The sequence below is a fragment of the Scatophagus argus genome, chromosome 17, assembly GCF_020382885.2.
Source record: "Scatophagus argus isolate fScaArg1 chromosome 17, fScaArg1.pri, whole genome shotgun sequence".
NCBI lineage: Eukaryota > Metazoa > Chordata > Actinopteri > Scatophagidae > Scatophagus > Scatophagus argus.
Window position 1 is genome coordinate 6,530,403 of NC_058509.1, and position 15,001 is coordinate 6,545,403.

Genomic DNA, 15,001 nt, shown 5'->3' on the forward strand with positions numbered 1-15,001 from the left:
TTATAACTCCATGCTGACCTGACTGTGAACTCATATAAGGATTTATTGGTGATTCTCAGTGCCTTGTGTGTGTGTGAAGGAGGTTAAGGCTTGTAATTCTATTAATTTATTTTGCTTTGTGTGTCTTTTGTAGCATCCGACGCCAAAGAGCAGCAGTTTTGGATGAGTCAGCTCCAAGCGTGTGCCAGGCGTCACTCTGACAGTAGTGCCAAGGTAAACCACACACATACACACATACATACATATACACACATATGCACACACACGCGTGGACACAGAGTTGTAAACGTGACCCTGGTCTAAGCCCTTGGCATACGTTCCTGGAGGAAGAGAACTGGGCCTCAGCATTTTCCTTCCAGGGTCCTGGTCTTCTGTGTGTCTTTTTATAAATGTGACAGTTTCCCCATTTTGATAAACTCAGTCTGTGCGCACCCACCAGATGAAGACCCTCTGTACAGTCCAGAAAAGGACTGATCCCGTCTGTCTTCCTTTTCTGTTTTTAATTCGGTGTCTGAAGGCGACAGATTCCATTTTTCATCTAAATGGCATCTTCTCCCATGAGTCTCACTTAACATTTCCTCTGGAGTTTTTTAGACGACTCTTTCCTGTCATTTCCTGTCATCTTCTTGGCCTGCTAAAATTACTTGTTGTTTCGTCCTCATGCAACCCACCCCCAGTGCCAGAGCTTAACAATTTCTCATTGAGCCTCCTGAGATTTACGCTCCGCACAGACGGGTTGCTACGTGGATGTTCGTTGTTAGTGTTTTTGCACTCAGGTGTGACTGTTGTGCAGCCTCCTCTCACCAACACCAGCGGTTAAAGTTTCTTTAAAGCTCTTAAAGTTTGCTACTCGCTCTCTCTTGCTCAAGTACAAACTGCCCAAGCACATACGTGATGCACGGAGCTACGCTGCTCTTACAATGTGCTCTCACGCTATTATAGTGAATTAACGTGCTACAAAGAAGAGGATTATATTAGTATTCGCTTTGTGCTCTGAACTCCTTTTGGCCTGATTTTTCGCTGTGTTCAAATCGAGAATTTTGTTTGAGGGCTTTTAATAAATTTTTTGTGTCCTAATATCATAACATATGATGACAGACGTCTGAAATCCTCAACAGGAGCTTTGAATCTCAAAAGATGACACTGGGTACAGCTTTACGGTTTACACATCAGTAAACCCCAGAGTAGTTAAGACATCTTTTGAAGTTTGATGATGCAACAGGGTTAATAAATAAATAGTTTGAAACAAGACTTGACACACAAACTTAGTCGAGGATTTACAAATAGCTTTTGTAATCCAATGCTGATTTTTTTTTTTCTGTGACTGTGGCCAGAAAAGGGCCCGTTAAAATGAGCCTCTTATATTTTTTAAGTCTTCTAGCAGCCTTTTTTATTGGGTTTAACAAACTTTGTAGCTTTGCCAAACAACAGTAACCTAATGAAAACTGGTGTTATAGCTTGAATTTGAAATTAAGGAAATGAAGCTGGGGATTTACCAGCTTCGTGAATGAACTTTTACTCAGATGGTCACAAACTATTCAAATATTTGGCAGGAAAACAACAACACTGAGTCAACTCAGTTGGGAATTGGTCTCTCAAGAGACCATATGCATCATTATTTCTTTCATGTTTGAGATTTCTTTCACTTTCTGATGACCCTTCACTCCACCCAGTGAACACAGAATGAGTAAATTCACAGTTGTAGACTTTAAATGCCATTCAAACAAATGCCCTGTTGAGTAAATGGATCAAGTTTGAATTTAAATAAAAGGCAAGGAAATATCAATAGCAAATATGAAAAAGGCTGAAGAACAAAATGGACGAAATGTAAAATATTTAACAATCCGAGACTGACATTCTTTGCAGAGTTCAGCTTCGGCGTCTCTCGCTAGTCTGATTCGAGAATATTTTTAGCACTTTGACAGAAACGATTTATGGAAATGTGGTAGCTCGCTCCTGCTGCTTCGCTTGAGGATGAGAGTGTCACTAAATGTTTCACTGTCCTCTTCACATCACTGGGGGCTCATTTCTGAACGATTACCTTGTTGGTTGTCAAAGTTACTAACTGGTTCCACAATCAGTCTTTTTTTAATGTGAGTTTCATGGATTTATACTTGGGCTTGTGCATATTGGGGGCTTCAGTGAGGGCTTCAAGGGATTAGTCGGTGTATTTGTGTGTGCTGTCTGTATCCCAGTGGGGTACATCCCCATTCGCTGGATCCAGCGGAGAATGAGACTTGTTATGGAGCTCCGCCTGGAGCCCCACTGCAGGTTGTGACAGGATGGAAATCAGCAGTGCATGAAGGAGAGAAATAATCCAAGCTTTTTTATTTCTTTGGCAAACTTTTGGTATTAAAGGTGATGTTATACGTGGAAGTTGTGAGGGCTTATTTGTTGTTGGTCTGTGCTGCAGCTCTGAAAGAAGAAGCCGATGTTTGGATGCTTATAATTTGCTTTGAACTGAGTTTCTAACTTCTGAAGTTCACTGAGTGACTGGTGTGTACTGAAGCCGTGAGGTTACCAGTTTATTAGGAACATCTGATGCAGTTGAACTCACAAATGATCAAGATTAAATCCTACTTCTGTGATGCTTATAAAGTTTTATTTTTATTGATTATGTTGAAATTGAGCTGTGTTTCTACTGTTTTGTCCACCCGATTTGCTGCATCGTAAGCAAGATGGCACCCTGCAAAGATGAGCAAAGTGTAAATGTTTACAAATTCTTTGAAGCTGGTGGTTTTGGCTCATAGAATAGTGCCCATGACTACTAGAAGTTGTATTTGTTGGCTAGTTGGATGAAACTCCCACTTTGTAGAGCTGAATTGGAGGTCTTTCCAGTTGAACTGCGGGTATGGGATTGTTTGTGGCCTGCATGATGTAGATCTGTGAGAAACAGTAGTAAGAATAGAATAAAAAGTAATTAACTCTGTCAAACAGTGCGAAGAGGAAACCTTCTGACTCTCCAGTAAGGTTTTGTTAGATTCTGTTGTATTCTAGTGCTGTCAAACCCATCTGTCCAAAACCTCCCACAGGTATTCATTTGGGTTTGGCATGATGATTGCTAAGGCATCGCAGTGCATGATTCACACTTTTTATTTTTATTTTTTTTACACTCATCAGACCATTCAGCGTCTTCCCTGGTGCCTTGCAGAGAGAAGCATATGCTCTCATCAGTTTGTTCAGGTTGTTTTCCATTAATTTGTCTGTATGTGTGTTCGGTTTCAGGTGAGGAAGCTGAAGGGCTCCGATGAACACTTGAGTGTGGAAAGAGCCGGAGGAGGTCAGGAGGTGCTGGTGAGTCACCACACGCGACATACGAACACTCGCATCGCAGAGCAGCGAAGATGCATCAAACCTGGCATAGCTTCACCTTCAGATGTTTGAAAGGGACAAGGAACACTTTCTTTCCCAGGCAAACTGCTCTTTTCAAAACGAAACACTCTTTCATGTGTCTTTTTAAACAATTAAATACTGCAGCCTCATTATGCTGCTACGTGTAGCTCCTCACCACTTCAGACTGCTGCACAGCTGGAGCGAGGGGAAAGTCCAATTACTCTGCTCAGCCGTGATGAGAAAAGCAATCAAAAGATGAGAGAAAATTGGATAAGCAAGGAGAAGTGAACGTGGGAAGACAGCCTCTCTCTCTCTCTCTCTTTTTTTCCATCTGCCCTGCAGAGCTGAGCAGGCGTTTTGTTCCCGTTCGTTGACTGTGGGGCATTGCCACGGCTGCAGCTGTTATTACTGTACCCACTGCTGTGGTCTAATCCTTCTCTGAGCTGCACTGTCTGCCTCTCAGATCGTTATCGCTGCCACTCCGGCGACGAGGCAGCCAGCGGTTCTCTTTTGCAGAAACAGTTGTAGCAGCATTTATTTATTACCAAAAAAAAAAAAAAAAACAAAGGGCAAAGGTTCATTTTCCCTGTCAGTCTTTATAAGAAACCTACTAAGTGTGAGACCCATTTTTTTTACTGGTGGGAGATATTGATGCAGTAGATAAATTTGAAGTTGATGAAGTAGAGTACTTTGGTATGGTAGTTTTCTCTTCAGTGTAGATGGTACAGTACTTTCATCTGTGCAGAGACGGGGGCAGGGGACACAATAGCAGGAACACCCAAAAATAAGACAAGATAAGATAAGAACTTTGTTGATCCTGCAGGAAATTGTTGTGCCAGGGTTGCAATACAAAGAAACATACAAAAGTAGCAAGTAATTTTTCACACAAAATATAAGAGTAATATATATAAAAAAATAATAACAGAGTACTATAAAAAAATAACAGAGTATATACATGAGGTATAGATAGATAACGGCAGATAAGGTGCAGAATGACAACGGATAAATATTCTGCAGTCGTAAAATTGTGTCACAAACTGTAACACAGAGCTGGTTTCATGCACTTCTCTTACACAGCAGAAACTTTGAAACCTCACTATCTCACCTCAAGGTCCATTAAAAGCTGATCCCATCTTCTAGCAGATAGATTTACAAGTTTTGTCTGAGACGTGAGCTTCCTTTATATCCTCCCAACACACAAAGAAGCCTTAATAGTAGGAGTAGGAAAAGAGCCAGGCCTCCCATTTATAGAAAACTGACAAAAGGAAATGCGAGTTAATGTGGGATTACATCTATTACAGTTATGCGACAGTTGGTTCATTGAGATCTGCAGCTGGTGGTGTTAATTCTCCAGTTGGTCGCCATTAATCCCTCACATAAGAAGAAGACGCGATGAGATGGTGTAATTAAAAGAGGGTCAGTCAAACCTGAAACGATTAAGAGCTGCAGAAAACGTGATTGAAGTGCGACATTGATGGTTGTACGGATTAATTTGGCCCTCCGTCCCTTCGCACAGATCTGATGTTTCCATCTTTTGTCAATAAACCTTTTCCAGTCAAAAATAAAAAATAAATAAACTAATCTAAACTAAAAAGAAGGTACAAGTAGACCTTTGAGCAATTTCTTAACTGGATTAAACTGCTGCATTACGGGTGTGTGAATATAAAGGTTTATGATTCATATAAAAAAAAAAAATTAAATTATGTAAGAAATGACTTTTAATTATAGAAACGTGTAGGAGGATCCTGCCATAACAGCTGCATAATAGACCATAAGGTTAGATTGTTTCGTCAGCTACTGTTTCCAAGGTTGAGGGTGAACTTTGAAACTCCATCAACAGATCTAAGGCTACTGTATTTCATCACATTTGTAGATTTGTTTTTTATTTTTTTATAATTCTTTTACTGGTGTGGTTTTCTTTCCCAGTACATAATCCCTTTGAAGGAAGAGTCAGGATAATTTTATCCACTTTGTACAAGAAAAACATGGAGATGTGTTTTTCTGCAGCCGCACTGACGGCGTGAGATAGCTCCATGTTCAATAAATAATGTGCAGTAACTCTTTATGGAAGGAGCAAATACTCTTATCTCTCTGGCTGGAGTTTGTTTTTTTTCATAGACTCTCATAAGGTCTGGAGGTTACAGCGGTTGTTCTGGTTGTTGCTTTCAAAGTCTAACTTTGGCTGTCCTGGTTTCAGAGTTTCAGTACTTCCTTATTTACATTCCCACCCAGGACTGTTAGCTGTTACACAGCTTTTGTTTGGACTCTGATCACACTTTTTTATTTGTGTATTTATTTATTTTTTTAAATGGTGGTACTCAAATGCAAATTATTATTTTAAATTACTTTATATATTTTGTGGGCAGCAGTGAGGAGTGTATAATGTTAAGCTTGAGTGGTGTTTAAAAGCCTTTTCTACATGGGCCAATATGCAATTAATTCTGGGTGAGAAATTTAAAATTTCTTTTTATTCTTATTTATTCAGATATTTGCCTGACTTCTGAGACTTGTAATGGATGTATATAAACTCCCCTTCATGTCGTTAACCAAACACTTTCCAGAGGACATGGCAACAACACCATAAACCTGTCCATATAAGTGACAGGTTTACCTCACACGTGACTTACTGACTAACCGGGTTAAAAGTAAGCGACTTCCCCATACGCTGATGTCACATCAGAGGAGTTTCTTTTTAAAGCTTGCTGACGGTGGAGATGGTCGCTTATGCAGTGAGCGCAGCCTGATGAAGAGGCCAGTAACCATCTGTGTGTGAAGTTGAAACCACAAACACACACACACACAAAACTTCTGTCAGGAAGGTCACAAAGAGTGGACTTTGAGTTGATAATGTTGTTTACTTTCTGCTTGAATAGAGACACAGTGTGCTGAGCAGCTCCTGTCGGCTGAACTCAGCTGATCACTTCATATTAGTATCCATGTATTAGTATATAAAAACTATTTTCATACCCTCTAGCCAAGGTTATTAGTGAATAGTTAATTGTGTGTAATTAGCGTTGTTCCCTGTTGTGTGGAAAATGACAGGTCAGCAGCTGACCGTCGTACCACCTACCCACGCTGCCCCACACTGGGCCCGGTCCGCCCACGGTGGAGCGACAACCGACCACCTGTGAAGCAGCAAACATCAGGACTTTTTTTTTTTTTTTTACCCCTCAGGCACATCCTGCTGTTATGTAATAGCTTGGAGTCACATCATCGTGGCCCTAAATTTACCGAGTGTGGCTGTGTGGCCTAAAATGTCTATTATTCTACTATTTTTTATTTGGTTTGTAAGGAATAAACATCGCAGCCAGAGTGCATGTTGGCTTTGGTGTTCATTTTGCATTCATACTTTACAACAACGGTAAAATTGTCACAAATCACGATTTTTTTTTCCTGTAACTTGAGTTGTGAAGTGAAACTCTCAGTACAGTGAGAATGTTTTCTTACGCTTACTTTTATCCAATATAAATCAGTTTGTTTCAAATCTTATCTTAAATCAAGCTTTATTTTTCTTTATTCCAGCCTGCCTTCTTCTACTGTAAAAAAGAGATCTTGAAAGACATCTGTTTCCTGTGGAAATTCAAATTCTTAAAGTACTTGTAGATTTTTTTTCCCCCCCACCTGTTCCAAGAAAATTATTTTTTTAGTATTAAACATTAGACATAACTGACTTGATAAGAGGAAGATTTTCAACAGTGGTGGTTACTTGTGTCTCATATATTTTAGATAGTTGCTTTGTTATGAGAAAGACCTCCTCACAGCTCATGTCTTAACTGAGTCTTGGGAGCCACAAGTAGAAATTGATTCATTTTTAAGGCACATAAGGCAAAATATTGGGAAACTCTTCCCTATCTGATGTGTAATGACCTCGTATGTTCCTCACACCTGCGATGTCAAATGCCTTCCTGCATCCTCCTTCCTCCTTTCCTTCTCCTTTTTGAATTTTCTTCATCTATCGTCTTCTTTCCATTCCACTTTCTGAAAAGTATTTAGGGCTCTGCGCCAGTTTTGGAGCACAAAACCTCAGCGTGTCTGTCTGTTCACACTCTTGAAATGCTGTTCCATTTTTGCTTACTCACTGCTCGTGGCTTAGCCTCGCACAATACAACAGTGTTCTCTCCTGTAAGCTGATTATTTTTTCCCGTTAAAATGATTACACTACAACCTACCTACTATAACTCCCCCTATTTAGTGTTTGGATGGATCTAATCACAAGGAAAATGTTCTTACGGTTCTTTCACATTAATATGATTCATTTTTTCTAAAAACGTGACGTTTTTGCATGCAGTTTATCCTCTAAAAAGTGCCCATAGGAGCAGGATAACAAGCATTTATCGGTTTGATTTCCTGGGTTACGGCGTAGTTGTTGTTGGTTGTTTCCCTCTCGGTGAGCAGTGTTCTGGGGTGGAAGTTGCTTATCTATTTTATTTCCACTGCTGCAGCGATAAGACCTCTGTGCTCCTCTGGGGGATAAATCTCTGATGCCTTGTCTCCCTGTGCTGCTGTAAACTAATGGAAGGTAAAGACAGAAGAGAGATATACTGTTCTGACATCGTTTCCTGTGTGAGCATAGAGGTCAGCGAACTGAAGAGACACGAGTCGTGGGGGTGGGAGGCATCAAAATGAAGAATGTGATGTGACTTAAGCTCCGGCGAGATCTCTTCAAAACAAAACAAGAAAAGGGATGACGGGCTTTTTTGGAGAACTAAGTCTGACTTTTTTAATTCACAAACCTGATGGAGGAGTCCATTGTAAAGTATTATCTAAAACAAACAGCTAAAACTATCAGGATGAAATGTTTTAGGTTAACATGTGTGCAAATCTGTATTTTAGTATTTTATTTATCTTAGATCTTTTAAACATATTATGAAATTTTAACTCCTTCTTCAACTCTGAAATGAAGTGGTTTTAAAAATGTTTTGTTACCCAAAACACAAATGAATAGCAGCAAATTAATACATAAATTATTAATCGGTTAATTAAATGCAAATACATAAACATTAAATTCAATGTGCTTAAAAAGTTTCTCATGTTAAGTAAAATAAAGTAAAGCCAAACAGCATTAGCTAGCATTAACACTAGCCAAACTCGTATTTTGAAAAGAAGAAATATTTCATAAAAAAACTGAAAGAAGACAATTAATTTACTTGAACATTACAGGGAGCTTGAAAATTAAGATTAGTTCAGAGTTTGACACATTTCTAGATAACAGTTAGCCTTAAATCTTAAGGCCATTAGCTTTAGCATTTAACCGATAAAGCTGACATGTTAGAGCATTAGAGTTGTTTGTGTGTCTTATTTTTCTTACACTAAAGAAAGGGAGACGGTAGCAAGAAACATCTGGATAAAAGCGAGTGCTACCAAATTGGGTTGTCCTAAATTGGGTTAGTGCGAATTGCGTAGGCTCAGTGCTGCTCTCCTCTCTTTTAGCAGGCAAGTCAAACATAAACCCATAAACGTAAAAAGCTCTTTCCAATGCAAACCTAATACTGATCCTTTTTGTGCCACAACTTTATTTGATTGCCTGAACAGAACTGACATTCCTTATTGAACCTTTTATTTTAATGAGGTACACTCTCACGGACCTTGCTCTTCCTATACATTATCATGCCCCTTTGCCTTTAAATTCCCATACAACTCTCTCTTTGTCTCTCTCTCCCTTTCTGTGCTTGCTTTCTTTAACACCCCCCCAGGGCTCCTCATCCTCTGGTCGGACCCGTAGCTTCTCCCTCCTCCCCCACCTAACCCCATCTTCATCCCCGGGTTCTCAGAGGCACTTGAGCCACACGGCCTCACCCAGCAACATCGTCACCATCACTCACCACAAATCTCCAGCTGCAGCTCGGCGGGCCAAGAGTCAATACCCTGGACGGCTGCTGGAGGTCAAAGAGGTGGGTGTCACAGGCGTAGCAGTATTTAAACATTTGGTCTCGAGACTTGAACTTCAGAGTGGACAAGGGGGGGTTTGTTTTTATGTTCTTGCCTTTTAAAAGGGTTGTGCAGAAAGGGAGAAAAAGTGGAGATGCACTTGCAAAGACATCATGAAAGAATCATTCTGTTTCATTACAACTGGTGTCTCATTTTCTTAGTTTGGGTCAAAGACAAATTCAGCGTTGAGGCCTGAGAACACCATGATGCTTCTACAAAGCAAGCAAAATGTAGTCTATTTGTTCAGTGTTATCTGAAGTTCTTCTAGCTCAACTTTCTGATCAGTCTTTTTGCTGACAGATCCACACATTAAAAGAACCTGTATTTTGAACAGAGGTCGACTTGTGACAAGTCTTTGTTTTGAGCATTTTTGCACCGATTGCTTTCAAATGACAGTAATAAGGTGCTTTATTTGTTTAACAAGATTAACAAGGTTTACCACATTCTTCCCCTTCATTGTAGAATTTTACTAATTCTTCAGTTTTAGCCTAGCCTACATGTTGTGCACTACTTCTCTGAATAACTTCTTATAGTAGACAATAGCCGGCTACAGCAAACTGCTTCCTGACACCTTCAGCCGTCTTCATCTGTCTGAAATGAATGACACCTTTAACTAAGTCCATGAACAAGGTCCATCCAGATGCTGCATTGTATTCTGCGTGGCCTTTCGGTGTCAGGTGGGACGCTGGTGTAGTGAGCTCAGCAGTTATTTGTGGCTTCCTGGCAGGCTCGACAACGACTGCAGTGTGCTCAGTGTTCGATGTAAGTTCAGCTTTGTTGGCATTTTTACGGTATATATAAATAGTGATTAACATGGGCGGTGACAGAGGGAAAAGCTAGAGGAGCGTATGTTGTTGAGTCAGGCTCAGTGTGATGAGGATGTGAAGTAATCAACATAAGAAATGTGAAGTTGACAGTATGTGCAAAGAAAATAAATGGTGAAGAAGTGAAAAGTGACAGAGTGCTCGTCCATATGGAACATTTAATTTTCCTGAGCGTTTTGTCCTGCTAATCCCTGAATATGTACATTCAAATAGTTTTTGCTGCTATTTCCATAAGAGTTTAAATTTCCAGACCTGCAAGCACATCCTGAGTTAATTACAGATGCCTCCACTTGGAATCAGTTTTTGATTTAGTTTGACGTTCAGATCCTCATTAATTTTCTCCGCCTCAGTCCCCAGACCTGTCAGTTCTGGTTAGCACGTCGTCCTCATCTGCTACATCTCCATACACTCAGCACAGTCATTCATTTTCACTGCTTATCATCCTAGGAGAGGATTGTTTTCCTACTGTGTCTTGTTAATAGCCTGTCTGCAGTTGGTTTTTAGTGATTGACTGCAAAAGATCAGGCCTGATGTTGGGTTTGCAAAGCGAAAATGATAAAGACATGATGAAGACGTGATGATATGCCTGGCTTTCAAGCTATAGAGCCATTAACCCCAACATTTTTGCTTTCCCCCTTTTGTTTAGAAATGAAATGTGCTTTTCGGATCAGGCAGCTGCATCTGGACACTGAATTATGGAGATAAGATGACTTGGTAGTTTGGAAACAGGACTTAACATGGATAAGGAGAGACAAGAGGCTCTCTAAATGTAAAACACTTCTGCTCGTGTGAACTGGTACCAGAAAGAGGTCGTGTTCGTCATCATGGAAGATATTATTTTATCCCCACAAACTACTTTATTGTGTGTTCTGATGGACAAAAAGACTGGAAAAAAGATAAATATATAAAAGTCTGTTTTATGCATAATGTCAGTGCCTCTAGTTACTCATCCAAACCAAAAGGATAGAATTTGACACATTTTCCCAAAATGCTGCCATAATCAGTACTTTTGCTATTAACAATGGATGAAATAACTGTGTGCGTTTTGTGTCAAGTCATTGCTTGTCGGTAGTCACAAACCCACTGAAAATCATTACGACTCCGCAGTTTCTCTCAGCTCTACGGAGCTTTTCGTCGCCTTTCAGCTGATCGTTTCACTTTTACGACATGCAGACTTACTGCTGTGATTCAGCCTAATTGCTCTCGTCATTATCGTTTCCAGAAGCAGCAGCAGCAGCAGCAGTGATATATAACAGAGAAAAAGAATCAACTTTGAAAACCTGGAAAGAGTTAAAGCATCTTTGTTTGCTGTGTGTTGAGTAATTGTTTCAGCACTAATAACCGATACGTTTATCTCCTTCTCTTCTTTTATTTACTGCACGTTGTTTGGCCACGCCACCCTTTTTAAGGTTACAGAGATGAGGAGACAGCCTTTCACCTGAAGCTATCTGATCGTCGCACCAGGATAACAGAGACGACCCTCATTTATACCATCTGTCTTAAACTGGGACAAAGCTGCTTTCTGTGGTATCTGCCAAACACCACAGGAACAAAAACGGCACACTGCTTGCCTAATAACCTGCCTGTAATCAAAACCTCGCAGTAGGATCCGAGCACCCTGTATTGTTGTGTCCCCTCTCGTAAAACTGAAGCAGCAGGGAGTAGACAGCAGAACCATTAGTTAAACTGTGTATTAAAAAAAAAAAACACTTGGCATTTACCTCGACGGTTCATCTGGCTCCTCTGCTTGTCATTGTGGTTACACCATCTGAGGAACATCAATATTTCATGCACAGATCTTTCCCTCGTTCCTTCTCGCTCACAGAGGACCTGGCTGGCTTCTAGTTGTTAAACTCCCCAATCGGATGCGCCACACTGTGCGTCTTCCTCGTCTCGCTAAGAATATCTCGTCTAAGTGATTCACTCGGTGACAGAAAGAGAGCAACTAGCGATCAGTGTGAGTGGAGAATAATTTCTCACCTCTCGGGAGCAGAGTCTGTCTCCTCGTGTGAACCTGGGACAGTTTGAGTGAAGACCGAGCAGATGGTGTGATCGTTAAGCAAAACAAACACACTGTTTGTGCTTGTGTTTTCTCTGCAGATGGACGACACAAGGGCCACCGTGATGTGTGACTCATTTTCTCTTTGGCTTCACGTTCTTTCAGTCCAGAAGAATTGGGTTATCCTGTGACCTGATTCATAACCGCCGTCATTTAGCTTCCGCCTTCATCTCTCTTCGCGTTCCCCTGCTCATCCTCAGCGCTCCGACCACTTTTCGTCCCTCCTCTTGTCATTTGTTGCTCTCCTTCCTTTATTCATTACAGGCCTGTAAACTTGCCTGACAGGTCTGGCACAGGGCCGCAGGATGCTCGAGTTGACAGCAAAGGGGTCTGCTTGCACTGTGATTTATGCACCACTGTACTCAGTAGAGAACAGCAAGCTGCTGCTGCTGCTGATGGATCAAACAGCGGCATCGGGGATGTCGTGTTGTACATCACATTTAGTTTCTGGTCACTGTCTCGGATGATATTCATAAACTCCACCCTGTAACACCACCCGGAAGACACCCCCCCACACAGCTACAGATGCATACAGCTTTGTCTCTTTTTCAAACAGTCTTTTCACGTGATCTGCGTCCGTCTCAGCAGCAGTCGCTGAACCGTCCCCACGCCAGGCAGGAAACTCGGCGGTTGTGTGAGCTCTGCAGCAGCGCAGAGTTTTTGATTGTTGTTGTTGTAGTGCAATGGGATAAAAGTGTCCACCACTCACTTGGTTCAAAGGCTGCGTTCATTTGGTGAAATGTCACTCCCAGATGACATGAAGGTGGCATAAGTACTGCGTGCGGGTACTTTATATCTCCACGACTATGTGCTGTGCCAAGCTGTCATATAGTATGCGTGGTACGTTGTTTGAAATCAAAATGAAAGATACACAAATATTTTTCATGTATGTTTTTGATACAACACTTTGTGAATGAACCTTTTAACAGCCCATTATTATTTCTTTTTTTTTTTCTTTTTTTGCAGGCGAGTGAAACTTGAATTTCTTGAAGTTAGCACTGTAGTCTTAGGCAGAATATTCGGGCCATTGTCATGTTGTCACCTCCCATCCATCTGTCCATCCATGCATGCATCTGTATTTCCTCTGAATGTGTGACGCTGGGAGTCAGACCACATTACCGTCTCTCCACAGCCAGCTTGTCACGGCTGATGTGAACTCATCAAACGCCTCGACTCTCAGTGCAGCAGCACCACTGGGCTCTTACACTGCTGTGGCAGGGTTGGATCACCGGGTTAGGCTATTTCTGGAAGCATCACTGGTCCTGTTGGCTCCAGAGAGCTGTGTGTGTGTGTGTGTGTGTGTGTGTGTGTGTGTGTGTGTGTGTGGAGCTGCCATTACTGTAAGCCCACTGACTTGGCTTTGTAGCAGAGGTCTGCTGCAATGTTGTGATCCTTTTATGTTCATGTCTAACAGTGTAACCTGCTTATTCACATACAAAGAGCAACATTATTTAAAAATTCAAACTTATATATATTTATGTATATGTTTATCAATATATATACCTTAATGAGCTGCTTTGTGTTGGAATGTAGGGTAGAAGTTTGTTTTTTTAATATGAAACACTCAGATATTCTGAAAGATGATACATGATTTTTTAATTGGATTCCTCTCTTCCTCACTTTATATATTTGGTTTTCTCCTTTTTTCCCTTAAATTACTTATTTATCTCTTTATCTGATATTTGTGTCTCTCCTGTAATAAGCTCTCCATGTTTGTGTAAAAATGTCACAAATTGCTTACATCAGATATGGTGGCTGCAATTTACTGAGCACCATGAAACTTAGTGAGCTTTGCTATTTTTGAACATGGTATTGGTTTTTCTAAAGTTACTTCAGGTTGCATAGCAACGCTATTGCACACCAACATGCATTGCCACCCGCTAAAAGCCCCTTTAGTGAATGTAGACCCTGAGGCAGATCTGATTTCAGGTGTCATGACTGCACTACAGATGCAGTTATAATTCTCTTAAATCTGTACTTTTCTGTCAGTATTTTTCATGTTGCAGGACATGTACTGTACAAATAAGTGAGTGATTGTCTCTTAACCTGAATATCAATATGTGACTATGTACTGTGAAGCAATAGCAAACCAAAAATCAATTTATCTAGCATGAAACATTCTTCTTGTAGACTTAACAGGTGGATATAAAAAAATATATATACATTTCTTCAGAAAAACTGTGGTCTGCTTAGACTCAGTTGTAATACTGGAAATCAGAGGCAGGTAACACTCCTTAGTTCGGCTTAGCTCAGCTCACCTGGCTCATAAATATCAACGATACATTTAAGTAATTTAATTTATTGACAGGCTGTAGTATAAATGTAATTTGTGACAAGTTTTGATGATGGAAAAGATAGAAAACAGCAGCATAATTTACTTTTCTGTTGTCAATTTGTAATCTAAGTCATATTTTCGCCAAAAAATAGCTTCAATAAATTGCCTCTCTCCCACGTAGCATTCAAAATTCCCTTTACTCATTTGGTTGTGTTTGCACGCACCTTTCACTTATTCACTTTAGTCAGCCATGAGAATTAGGCATGAAATTGTGAACATGATGATTATATTCAGCCCTTTGTAACTTTATGAAGGGCAGTAAAAAAATAAAAATCATGTCCATCATGAACGAGACACAGAAGCACCTGTCTTTGGGGTTTTAGTTGTAAAGAATGAATTGTGAAATGTCCTGGTTATTTGAAGGGCACTGTGGAGATGATATACTATCAGTAAGCTGAACACAAAGAATCTATTTATACCAGCCACTGGAGACAAAAATTTGAGCTCCATCTGCCTGAGGAATTCAACATCCAACCTGACTGTACAGCTGAATAATTGGACAAACACCGTATTTAAAAAGAA

General features: G+C 40.5%; 1 protein-coding gene across 2 annotated transcripts in view; it reads left to right on the forward strand.

The window, feature by feature from the left end:
• LOC124074244 (oxysterol-binding protein-related protein 10) overlaps positions 1–15,001 on the forward strand; it is a 64,645-nt gene that overhangs the window by 17,960 nt on the left and 31,684 nt on the right. Inside the window, exons 3-5 of one of the 2 annotated variants that reach the window (XM_046416925.1) lie at positions 134–213; positions 3,226–3,294; positions 9,027–9,224. In XM_046416925.1, the coding sequence (XP_046272881.1) occupies positions 134–213; positions 3,226–3,294; positions 9,027–9,224 (347 nt within the window). The remainder of the gene's footprint in view (positions 1–133; positions 214–3,225; positions 3,295–9,026; positions 9,225–15,001) is intronic. The other variant, XM_046416926.1, reaches the window with a different exon arrangement.